General features: G+C 39.4%; 1 protein-coding gene across 1 annotated transcript in view; it reads left to right on the forward strand.

Annotated features, from left to right (window-relative positions):
- SLC49A4 (solute carrier family 49 member 4) overlaps positions 1-13,311 on the forward strand; it is a 66,020-nt gene that overhangs the window by 27,382 nt on the left and 25,327 nt on the right. Inside the window, exons 3-4 of the mRNA XM_074593716.1 lie at positions 6,602-6,870; positions 12,492-12,621. Of these exons, the coding sequence (XP_074449817.1) occupies positions 6,602-6,870; positions 12,492-12,621 (399 nt within the window). The remainder of the gene's footprint in view (positions 1-6,601; positions 6,871-12,491; positions 12,622-13,311) is intronic.

Below are 13,311 nucleotides of genomic sequence, written 5' to 3' on the forward strand. Positions count from 1 at the left end.
ATGTGAGGATGTGAGTGAATTTGTCACCGTACTGCCAGGGGTCTTGCTGTACGCCTGCCTTGTCCCTTTCCTCTGTCAGGACGTCTGACGGAGACGTCAGGGTCTTGGCCTGCTATTGCTGCTCCCTCCCCTTGCAAATCCTTGTCTCTCCCTTGGCAGGCTCTCAGTAATAATAGTTTTGGACCAACTCCGTTTTTCCAATCCTTTTAAATTTAAAACTGAAACTCCCTGTTTTTCAGACCATTGCAAATGTGTTTGCTGTTTTCTTTAAGAGTGGGAGAAGAGGCGTGAGGCTGGGATGCCTGGGAGATGCTATGGTTCTTTCCAAGTCTGCTCCCATAATGATGTGACAGACTGTGCTGAGGCCATGGTTTGTACGGGGGCTGAAATGTGAGCCCAGTTCCTGATGAAAATGGTCAAAAATACATTTTTAAGTTTTTCTCTTTTCCTTTTCACTGAATTGCTGGTGATAATGTACCACACAGTGATTCGGGCTTTCTGCTTGTAATAATTTTTCTTACTGATGGGGAAAAACAGCTTTAAATTATTCCACATATCAATGGTCGCATGCATCAAAAACAAGCTAAAAAATGCTAATGGCCTCAATCCATGAATATCCAGAAGGCATAAAGCCTTTGTAGTATAAATACATCATTTAATGAAAATATTGAAAGGAAGTGCATTTCCATGAAATTCATCTTTCAGAATGTTATTTTTAATAGATGAGTTCATTGCTTTACCCAGAGGTATTTTCCTTTCCCATCCTTTTCCAGACATAGACCCTTGTTGCACTCTCTTCGGGTTATGAACAGAACAGCATTTGCATCGGGTTCTCCCCATAGTCCATAGCAGTGAATTGCTGTAAAGCGTGAATTTGACCTCCCTAACTCTGTCTTTGCCTTAAAAAGTACCTGAAAAGGTTCCACTTAATGATAGAGGGTTCTTTTGTTGTACTTATTTTTGTGAGTCTAAAGGAAAAGCTCTATGCTTTTCTAGTGACTTCATTGTGAACAATCAGAGGTGATTCTTTACAAAACTGGTATCAGAGATATAATAAATCTCTTAAAGCATAATGCGGGTAAGTCCATGTTTTTTCATATTCCTTTTCCTGGGCAAGCAACTTGCATCATACATCAATGTAGATGCTCTAGAATAGGAGGTTTTTGCTTGCTTTGTTGCCATGTACTTAGGCTAAATTCAATAGCACTTGAGAAATGCTCTGAAGTCCTCCAATGGAAGGGTCTCTTTCATTTGCTTCCAGTAATTCCCACAATGAGCTAATCACTATATAAACTTATTTGTCTTCCAAATTAGCCGGAGCTGAACAATCTACTTCTTTCAATGAGTGAAAATGTCAGGCATGTGAAAGAAAAATCAGCCATCCATTTCTGTAAAACATTAACTTCTTTATCCGGAATTCCTGTTTGCGTTAATTGTTAGGATCAGTAATTAATCTACTAAACTTTTCCAGACCAAGTGGCATGCTACAGCGCTGTCTTCGTGCAGCAGCAGGCCGGTGCTCTAAGCGACTTCGTTACTTCTTACGCTTTGCCCAACAGCGGCAATTTTTTTTCATTGCATCTGCATAGAAGTTTTAATAGTGAGTAAGCGGTCAATTCTCATGGTAGCTAGTAGGAAAAGTGTGGTAGAAGTTTCAGGGAAAAAAAAAAAAAAACAAAACACAAAAATCTCATCTTTGGAAGGTTTTTGAGGTGAGTTCTGCCACCTCCTAGGACCCAGAGGAACCTCATTTCCCAGTTGACCGGGGCTCATTAGAGGCTGGTAGGGAAAATCCATGTTTAGAGAGTCAGAGCAACGCGCTGGGGCCGACGGCCTCGCTCTTTCCCTGTGTTGCCTGCCAAAGAAAACACTTTTTCCATTCTGTTCATCAGTGTTAAAATACTGATATGACTTCTCCAGTCCTAGCCTTCCCAAAACAAGTTCAATTAACACATCTTAGAACTGCGCTTTGGAGATTTATTTTAACATTGCGATTTAAATCCATTGTATTAAAAGTCATTTCTTGGGTAAGTCGTTTTCCCTCTACCATTGCCTTTGTTTCCCCATCTGACTACAGAAACAAATGAGATGATACCCTTTCCTTTACAATGCTCGTAAGCGTAGGCATGAGATGCACTATGGTAGAAATGTTAAATGTCTGCAGTTTTTGCATAGAAAAAGTGTTTCTGTAACACACAGCTTTTTAATAGCTTAACAAATCCAATACCTGACAGGACTGTGACCATGCATGAAGAGTTTCAACCTGTACGGGGAGAAAAAGATAATTCAAGCCAACTGTAAATGGAGGCTCTTTCCCATCTTAACTATGTGGTATTATCATCAATCACAAAAACCTTTTTCCTGTATAATCTCACTTTTTTTTTTCCCATATGCAGTTTGCTTGGTGATATTGTAATTTCAGCATTTATAGTCTTACATGTGTTTTTTTCGTTATTGTTGCCTGTTAGGATATTGAAGCAGAGACAGCAGGGAGTGAATAAAGTAGAAATAACCAGGTTACTTCTTAATACTCATATAAAGTCTTCCCTCAGGGAAGTGATGAAGCCCATATAATTTAAGTTATTTATAATGTGACTTGACAAAAATTTGGAAGAGAGATGACAATATAGTACAAAAAAGAGTATTTCTTCTTTAATTTCTAGTGTTATATTTGAACTATCCCTTGTTCTATGTTTTTGCCATTCAGAGACCAGTTTAGGAAGAAATGTGATCTTTATTTTGTGCAAAAGGGTGTGTGTATGCATATATATATATATATATGCCTGCGTACTAATTTTTTTATATGTAGCTGGATATATACATAATGTAAATGTATGTTATCCGTTACTGTGATGCTGTGGCATATTTTATTTAGCACTAGCATTTACATTTACATAGTCCTCAAATAATTTTGTTTGGGGTTTGTTTGGTTGTTTTTTTTTTCAAGGCCTCGTGTTCAACTGCTAATTACAAGTTTGGCAGAGCACACAAATTCATTAGCGCAGAGGTCAGAGGTGCAAAAACCTTGAAATTTTGAAATGAGTCCCTCACCTGGCTTCTGGAATGGTTAGAAATAAGATATTTTGGCTGGATGTTTACTTTTGCTTTAAGCTAGACAGTCATCAATTATTTTGTAAGTCAGGGATGAATTTCTGGTGTCATTTTTTCCAATTTTCCTTTCATGATTGTGATTAAAAAGCCTTCCACTCTTCTGTTACTTTCTATTATTTGAGCTCAATAACTTTCTACTTTATGATACATGAAAATAATTAGGTGATGGTTGGATAAATAATGCGTCTGAAAACAGAGCAGAGCCGGATAAATAACAGATGAAAATTACTCTGTTAGTGCAATAAGTCTGAAAAATATTTTTCCATCTGGGTAGGGTCCTGAGCTGAAGTTATCTTGTTAGCCTTTTTCTCAGGGAAGAGAAATTTTGTTGTGCAGAATGAAACTGCAAATAGCCGCAGGGAAAAAATCAGTTGCTCTTTGCACCTTTTTGCTAGCAGAAACAAGAAGAAAATGGGGGAGTAACAGAAATAAGTGTGTCCTGGTGTTGCAGCAATTCTTAGCACTGATGGTGTTCAGGAGGAGACTCCTATGGGCTGTGAGACCGAAATCTAGCGCGGTGATGATAAGATGTTGTAACAAACAGCAAAAAGCCACCAATACTGTTGTGTTCATATTCCTCTGTCAGATGGAGCGGCTGCTACATGTGTCTCTTGGAGCAGCAGCTCAGTAAATGCACCGAATTGTGTTTTGAATCTCTCGTCCCTGCCTCTCTAGGGAAATGAGCTAAGGATGTGTAGAGGAATAATGCAAATAACCTTTTTCTCAGGAAAAAAAAAAGGTAGCTTAATTCAAGCAAGTATTGAAAAAGAGATACAATAAGGTTTAGGCTGTTGTTATATGCAGAGATGTTTGAGGTAGTAGTGTGTATCAGTGGCAATTTAGTCTGAAAATAGTGTTTATTAACCCAAATGTGTTAGACTTGACAAATTAAGCAATATGAAGATAAGAGGTGCTCTACCCAGGATGATAATGTCCAACTTGGTAAATGCCGACAATGCAGATGGAAAGGCAAATCTGTGGGAACAGACAGCACAGCCGGCAGGGCAAGGGAAGGCAGGAGAGAGAGCAGGCAGGAGAACACCAACAGAAGAAGAGACCTACAGGGAGACAAAAATTGGCTCTTTCTTTGAAAAAAAAAAAGTAAGACAGAAAAGTAAGGTAGAATTAAAGTTCTGGATTAAGGTATTACTTTCTCCCTTTGGATCTGCAAAGTAAAATTAACACGTGTCTCCCTCTAGTATAGAGGTCAGTCATAGAGCTTTATTCGGATGGTGGAGTTCGATAGATCTAAATCTGAAGTGTAAGTACATGAAAAGAGTATGCATATTTCTCACAATATATGAATTGGGTTTTTTTGTTTGTTGGTTTGTTTGGGTTTTTTTACAAAACTCTTCTTCTTCTTCTACCAGATGAAGTGCCTATGTGCCCATAGGCGCTGCAGAAAAACTATTGTACTTTTTTCTGATTTTAGTGGGTCTTACTTGCCCTTAGAATTTCTATAGAATAGGCGTATTTGAATTAAAACAATATTATCATACTGGTATGAGTCAACAGAAGTGTTAATATTGCACCGATAGCTATAAAGGTTATTTTGTGGTGACACAGTTTTCCTAGCATACAATAACAAAACCACAATTTAAGCATTAAATTCACTTTGGAGTGAGAGGAAATACTAAAATAATATCTTTATATGTTGCAGTAGTTACCTCGCTGGCTAGTGAGATGCAGCTGTTTCTGGGGATGTAGCACAGCTCTGCAAGTACCCTGGAACAGTTTAGGATAAGTTTGAGAATAACTTATTGTAGTGAGGTAAGTTAAATGAAAATACCAAAGTGCACAAGGATGCCTTGGTTTGTCCAAAGTACACTGGGTTGGAGAGTAACCATGAGGGATTCATGTAATCTCTCCTCCAGAAAAGTATACCAGAGCGTTATTCAGATAGTGGTTTTTATTTATTTAAAACCATTTAATTTTATTTTATTGGGGGCCCACAGTTTAACAAGCATTAAAAAGGCCTGACTGTGCCTTGGTGGTGCCCATCTGAAGCGCATCATGAACAAATAGTGATGAAATTGATCCTTGCTATGTGAACTTTAAAAAAAAAAAAAAAAAAAGGGAAAAAAAAGGAAAAAAAAAAAAGGAGCAATTGCTTAAATTTAAGAGTGGGTATTACTTCGGTTCCAGCTCAGAAAGTGTTTCCTGCAAGTTTTCAGAGGATATGTAATAACTTTTTCTTTTTTATCCTGGATATTTTTATAAATTCTGTTTAAAAATTTTGTTTTCTAATCTGCTGAGAATCAGTAGCATCTATTCCTTTTTATTGCAAGCTAGCTTGTTAATTTGATAAAGAGTCTGTCAGCATTTCTTTTGCATATTTTGTTCCTTTGTGTGCTTTAAAAAACTCCCGCTACACTGTATATTATTCAACCATTTGTGGCTTGAAACGTTGCCTAAATGCTAGCTTATGTTTCCCCATTTTCAGCCCGTAGCTTTTTATGTCTGACAACTCAAGTTTTGCAGCAATAACATCGAGTTCCTGCTATGCTTAGAAAAACACCACCCATATAAAAATATCATCTGCCACCATTTTGTTGCACAATGGGTAGATCTGCTTTGGAGGGTTGCAATGTTTTGTTTGACTCGCTAGCTGTTTTTTAGACATGAGGTTTTTATATAAATTTCAAAATGCCTTTGCCTTTCACGGCTGATCACTTTTTGGAAAAGTCAAAGTGGAAGATTTCTGGCTGACTTCCACATGTAGAAGAGCCTTCAAAAAGTCCTTTCTGTGTGCGCTCATTGTACTAGTATTAAGCCAAAGTTTGTAGAGACTTCACTGCTTGGAAGTACTATCTCTGTTCTGTCACCAGTCTTATCTGCTAAATCCCAACGAGTGTGAAAAACGAGAAAAATCTGGGTTTGCTTGGCTGTTTCAACAATGTGTTGAGAATGGCCAGATTGCTGGAGAAGATGATTCTCTTGGAAACCTCAACAGCCCGGCCTCCTCATCTGTAGGCACATGAAGCTCATCTGAGTGTGTAAATAAAAATAAATAATGCAGTGAAAAAATATGCAGAGTATTTTGCTGAAGTGTTTCAATCTTCGATCTGCCATAACTAATTTAAATCTTCTGTTGGGATTTATGCAGGCAAGGGGTCAGGTTTAAGACATTTGTAATTTAAAGCTTTCCTGCTGCCATGCCTTTTTGACTTTTATGTCCTATCATGATACCTTTTTTCTGCAAAGAAAGTCCCTTTTATTCCCTCCTCCTTTCCTGCTTTGAAGAGAACATTTGCTTCTCCATTTATCTGAGGTAATGAGAACAGAGTAGCTCTGGATTCTTTAAATCAGTCTAATTGAGCTTCTTTTAGTGTATAGAATATTCTTTTTTTGCACAGGAATTTCATTTCTTTTTGCAGTCTCTCCATCTCCAGCACTCAATATCTTACGTGCTTTTTTAATTTAAAAAAAAAAAAAAAGAAACAAAGGCAATTGTCATCCAAATGACTGTGGTCTCTATTCTCTATTCCAGGCTGATTCATGGAGGGCAGCTGTTAAATGGCTTGGCGGGGCCAACTGTGATGAATGCGGCACCATTTCTTTCCACGACGTGGTTTTCTCCAGATGAACGTGCCACGGCAACAGCCATCGCGTCGCTGCTCAATTACCTGGGCGCTGCCGGCGCCTTTCTAGTGGGACCTCTTGTAGTGCCATCGCCTAATGGAACATCTCACCTCTCACTGCTATCGCAGAGCAACACTGAGCACATCAAGGACCGCATTGAGGCTGTGTTGTATGCAGGTGTGGTTTAGAATAGAATAAAAATTTAAAAAAAAAAAAAAGAAAAAAATTATAAAAAATGTACATACTTTCATGTGTGTGTTTGGTACTTGTGAACCACTACCCTCTAGTGGCTGGTCTGCACAGAAGACAGCTGCTGACTGATGGGAAAGTGGTAAAATGTACCATCAGAAGGGTTAATATTTTTTCCCTTTTGTGCAGTAAAGATTTAAAAATAGCCTTTTGTACAGACTGATTCCAAATGAAGTATTTCAGTTGTTTGTATCGGCTAATCTTAGGAGAAATGTCTTCTAGGCGACCTTGTGCTTTCCCTGAGCTTCCAAACTGGTTTTTCCTTCTTGAATTTTTGTTAAAAAAATGTGTCCGTGACAGGTTGGGTTTTTTCTTTTGTTTCTTTAAGGATGGAAATCCAATAGTCTTTCAGCATTATATTCTTTCCTGCATTAAATCGGCCTTAATTTATGACTTGCATATGGCTTTCAAATGTGATTAGATTATTAGTATTTAAGAATCTAACATTGAAATTAAAACTCAATAGATTTTGGTTTTAACTAAAACCACATAATTCTTATGTGGTGAGCAATTTCAATGAAGTGACAGCAGTTTAGTGGAAAAAAAAACACTGATATAAAATTCACCTGATATAACTTAAATTTTTACGTCCTTGCTCTTTTTCATGCAATGGCTTCTATGCCTCTTGCAAAAATTATCAGCAAGCATTAAGGAAAAAGAGTTACCTAAGTGGCTTAAGAGTCTAAATCTGATTCTTAGTGATTATAAATTGGTATAGCATTAAAAGCAGCTGAACTTTACCATGTCATGGCAGTTGCACATTTGGTTGGGTTTTTCCCCCCCTTATAATTGCAGCTGTTGAAATTCAGCCAGGAGTTAGCCCGAAGTGTTCCAGGAGTCTCAAAGTATATATGCTATATAGTTTATACGCAGCTTTATGGGATTGAGTTAGCTGTTCGTGATAATTTATTCCTGGACGTTATTCTTATGGAAATTTTGTTGAGTTAATGCTCCTGTTGGGCGAGGGCCACTTTACTGTTCGTTTTAAAGAAAGCATAGTAGAAGTTGGATCACTATTTCAGCAAGTATTTTTGAGTAACCTGCTTTTTACTGGACTCAAATGTATTGGAACAACAAGGAAATTTGGGGTTGGTTAGACCTTTTTCAGAGGTAAATATAAGGTTAGACTCTGAAAATCTCATGGCAGATGAAAATGGCCAGTATGCAAGAAGGAAAAATGAAGGCAAGTCAGCTTTTGTCCTGAGGAGCAGTAGATAAGGGGAGGACAAATCTAGCAATTGGAGAAGTGTTTTAGCTTTCCATCTCTAGGTTTTCCATGGTGAGAGAAGAATTCATCTGCTTAAAGGAAGTACAGTTTTGTGTCTAAACCCACTGTTTTGAGTCTGGTAGCATTAGAAATGTTGCTTTCAGCAGCCCCTTGGGTTTACTTCCTCCTCTGTGTTCTCTTTTGGGAGGTTTTCCTAAGCATTTTTCTTCAGGAGCTGTGATGGATCTTGCTTGCCACCAAGGTTCAGAGGTGTGTGTGTTCTCTCTCCCGTGTCTCAGCACGGCTCTTTCTGAACTGGCAAGGGTTTGGGAACATCCTGTAAACCTGTTTGGGATCATTGGTCCCAGCATAAGAGTATCCTACAGTAGCTTTTCAGCTTCATAGGAAGAGTGTTTTGTGGGGTATCTGTAGTTCTTGGTATTTGAAAGTGCTTTGAACAGGGGTGGGTTTCTTTGCGCAGCTGCAGCTGTAGTTGTGTTGCATGGGGTGCATCTTTTTAGGAGCTACAATCCCTTTTGCTGATCAGGCAATGAAAAAGAGATGGTTCCTGAACGTTACTGGCCTGCGGTGAATCGCAGTGACGGTGGCAAAAACATCCAACTGGTTTAAAACAGGAACTGTCAAAGAGGAGGTTACTTTGAGTCCATTATGGGATTTGTCCTGTCTCACCTCAGCCCTGTTTCCCTGGAGAGCTGCAGGAGCAAGGTCCCTGCTGTCTGCCTCCCCTGTCCTCCTTACACCAGGTAGGCTCCAGAGGTGGAGGGAAGGCTGCCTCGTGGTGGGTGACTACCTCGGGGAGTTGTACGGCTCTCTTCACCTGTGCACCGAAAAATACCTGATAGGTGTGGTAGGGTATTATTTGTCCCCTTCATCAGCTGGGCAGAGAACGAAGCTCAAATTGACTTCACTGATTACTAGTAAAGGTGTTATAGAATGGAGCAGAACAAGGAGCTGGACCCAAGTGTCCCACTTCCCCACTTCCTTAGCGAGTGTGGTCAGGCTTGGCATGACTTCTCCTTTCAGATAGCATGGGAAAGCCAGTTTCACAGGATAAGCACCCTGCATTCCTAACGGAGTTGTGTTTGTGATGGAGCTTGTTGCTGTTGTGTGAGGTAGCGTTAGATAAGCAGCCTCCAAAAGTTTGGTGATGACTTTTAAAAGACGGTAATGATATGAATTATTAACTTGAGATCAGTAGCATGCCAAGAGCGTGCTAACCTTCCAAGGACTTAGCCACTAACACGATTACGAAGCAATTGCTTGTAAACTCATTCCAAAATTGCTCAGTTAACTCCAGTCTCTTCTGTGTTTTAATCAATTGCTGTTCCTTTATCTCAAATGCAGACTAAGAGCTCAGCTGAATTACCACAGCCTCTTCCTGTGTCATCTGTGTCTTTGCACATTCTGGTTCACAGCTGAAATAGTACAGACATAGCAAATCAGGATTGAATTGTATTACCTGAACTGCATAAAGAAGCTTAAATTATTCTGGACTGCAGCCAGAGCTTTTAGCCATGTGCTTTCCTAAACATCAATGTAAAATGATTATTTGTTTAAAAAAAATTAAAAAATGTGTGTAAAGTGCCCTCATTCCCCCATTACGTTTCAGGACAAGATGGGGAGGAGAGTCTCTAGTTTTGGGTAGGTTTTTGTGCTATGCGTAGCCTATCAGAAGGAAAAAGAGCTTGTATCAAGGAGGCTTGGGTCTCTGTAACCTCTTTTTTCTGTTCGGGGCTTAAACAGGCAGCGGCGTGCCTACTTCCTAGGCTAAGATGCAGGCATCTCCCCACTTTGACAGCCGTGGCATGGTACCCAGCTTTAGCAAGGCATTCCACATTCACTCCTCAGCAAGAGACGTACACAGCTGTATTTGTGCACAGTAATTTATGCTGACTTGCCCAATTCTGAATGCTTTGCACTGTTGAGAAGCCAATAGTCAGCTCCCGTGGAAGAGTTCCTCTTGTGACTAGTGCTCCCTGGGTCTCATTATTGACCTATTTCTTACCTTTTATCTTTTGCTTATGTTTATTCTCTACTTACAATCTAAAACTTGTCCTGGGAATGTATTTTTCTTTTTCTGGTCTGATAGAGTAAATGATGATGGAGATAAAGGCGTGGGTTTCCTATTGAGGACGCAATGCAACACGTAAGAAATCAGATGTGTTTGGCAGGATCTAGACTTTTGATAGAGATGCAAGTGTGATACACAAAGCTAAGATGGCACTAAAGACTTCTATTCTTCAATAGAGGGAGCTGCTTTAGTTTCCAAAGCGAATTCTGCTCTTTTCTTATGTGCATGAGGGCAGTGCTTGCAAGGCAAATTTGTTAGCTTGGTAAGTATAACACTGGGAAACATTAACGAGTTGCAAGAAGGTACTACAAGGACTGCATGCTGAATTTAATAATTAAAAAAATAATAAATGAAGTGTTACTATACTGCTCCTACTGCAGCAATTTGACTGGCAGGGATCTGGAGGCAACTTGTAGAAGAGGCCCCAGACGGGCACCTGTTATAAAATATTACTGACTTAAAAAAAAATTACCAACGTGTTTACATTCTTTAGAAAAAGACCTAGCCTTTCCCCTTACGGAATTGCCATATAATGAAGTTAAGTAATAAGCACCTCAGACAAAGTTTATGGGTTTGTGTGGTCACATTCTTGTTGGCTATACCTGTCTACAGTCTGAAATCTTCCTTTAATATGTCATTAAAGCATATGTATGCATGTACATATGTATACCTATAAACCTATATGTATACCTAGATGCAGGAGAAGGGGATAAGCAGCATTTGTCAGGCCTTGCTTCCCTGTGTAGTATCATGCTGTAGTGACAGAGCATCTCATCCCTTTCTTAGACCTGGGTTGATCAAGTTATGGACCGTTCATTTTAATCACTGCTCATGGTCTCAAAAACAATGTACATGAAGATAGAAATTCATCTGTTTTCTGGAGAACAGAGGAGATATAGTGAGAAGGTCTAGTTAAAGTGCCCTTGACCCTCAAAACATGCAATTAGACTACAGCAGGAAAAAGAGACACCACCTAATTCAGAATGGAATCCTTTAGTATTTGATTGTGAAGAATGGCATTGTCACATTCCCAGTATGCCTTCAAAAGAAATTTAGTGTAGACTTTTTTTCCATATACCAAATAGAAGCATTCATTTCCCTTCTCCACCTCCAGCTGATCCATTTAGACTTCGAGTGTTATTTACTTTTCAGTTTCCTGAATTTATTTTCTTCTGGTTTAGCAGAAGAGCTGGCAAAATGCCACGATCATATTGATTTATTAAAAAAGAGAAGAAAAAAGAAAATGAACGCAGTTGAGTATCCGGCTCTGCTGGAATTTATTTGTGGTGTCAGTGAACACTTCTTTGTTATAAGATTACAGTTCTTTTAAGATAACACATTTCAGCTATACATTTTTCTCTCCAGCAGCAAAGAATCTTGTTTTCAAAGGGGATAGGAGAAGTATTGGGATTGAGGACTGTGGAGAACATGATATACGTTGTAAAAGGCCTGTAAAACAAATTAATTAGACTGACTGCGTGGAGTTGTTTTTTCTCAGAATGCCTGATCATGCTTTGTGAACATTCTGAACATTCTCTGTGAAGTGTTCATCACTTTGCAAGTTCAGGTCCAAATTTCTGCTATGAAATTTTTCAAAGATCTAGAATGCCTGCTGCTGAACAGGAGGAGCATCTGCAAACAGCTGTATTCTTTCATTTTTCTCCCTGTTACCTGTGCTCCCTCTGTTCCTGAGCCGTGGCTGCTCCTACACTTTTCTCTTTACATTCTGTCGCCGTCTAATACTGTTTGTGTCCGCGATGCCTTGCTTGACCTTTCGTTTGCCTTCATCATCCTGTGCGCTGAGTAATTGTCATTCCGTGCCCTGGGGCTTCCCCAGTCCCATCTGTTTAAAGTCTCTAGCACGCTATTACCTGCACTGCGTAACTTCCATCGCAAGGAAACATTGCCAAATCTTCATAATGCGGTTCTCTCTAAAGAGAAAAAGCCAAAGCTTTCCTTTTGCTTCGCTGAGTTCCCCATGTGTGAGCCTGGTGCTCTGCAGCTCCTCTCCCTGGGATGGACTGCTGGTATTTCTCCATCTCATTGATTCTTTATCTCGTTTTGAAATCTTTCTTGGGGAGGAAAAAAGAAATTCTCCTTCAATTTATGGAGTTCTGTTGTCGGGAGCGGTAAAGCACTTGTGGTGGGATTTACGTATCAGAGGCTGGCTGATAACAATGCTGTACCGAAATAAGTCTTTTGATGCTAACATCTGTTCTCGGTTTTGTTTTTCTTCGCCCTCTTGTTTAGAATTTGGAATGGTTTCCCTGATATTTTCCGCAGCGTTGGCCTACTTCCCCTCGCGCCCGCCATTCCCTCCCAGCGTGGCTGCGGCAAGTCAACGGCTCAGCTACAGGAGAAGCTTTTGCAGACTCTTAAGGTGGGTCCTCATTGGGTTTTCCACTTCAAAGCAGATCAGCACCTAAATAAATAAAAACAAGTGTGCTTTAATCTTCTCATTGAGCAAACAAGTTGGTTTGTAGTGCTTTTAAACAAAATAAAATTAAATATTAATGCTGAGACATAAAAGGATGCTAACTGCTAAAAAGCAGACATTAAATTTTAAATCATTGAGTGTATCTCAAGCCTTCATGCCAAAGTCCTTCAGTGCCAACACGGCTTTAGTCATTCTGTCAGCGCGGCTTTTCTTATGCACTGTTTCTGTTACGTCAGGTTATACAAGATTGTTAACAGAGTGCGTACTGCTAGGTGTGAGATAACAATTAACAACACTGGGCATAACTAACTAATAAGCTGCTTTCTTCTATGCTTATTATATTGGAATGAATTTGAGGTTTGCTTGTCATTCAAAGGAGTGTTCAGCTGCTTTCATTCAGCTGTGGAAGCAATGAACTGTCTGAAACCATTATTTGATCTATTAAATCTCATTAATTGTATGTTAAAGTATGAAGTGGGAATAGGAGAAGTGTCTCAAGATGTGTTTCTGGACAGCTTCAAAGGTGAGTTAGTTTCCTTTAAATTTTGGGGGTTCAAAAAAGGGTTACAAAGAAAGTGACATCTCCAGCTTTGCCACTTGGGCTCTTTTGGTAAGACACAGTCCCGTCCCCCC

This window comes from Larus michahellis, chromosome 7 (genome assembly GCF_964199755.1).
Source record: "Larus michahellis chromosome 7, bLarMic1.1, whole genome shotgun sequence".
Classification (NCBI taxonomy): domain Eukaryota; kingdom Metazoa; phylum Chordata; class Aves; order Charadriiformes; family Laridae; genus Larus; species Larus michahellis.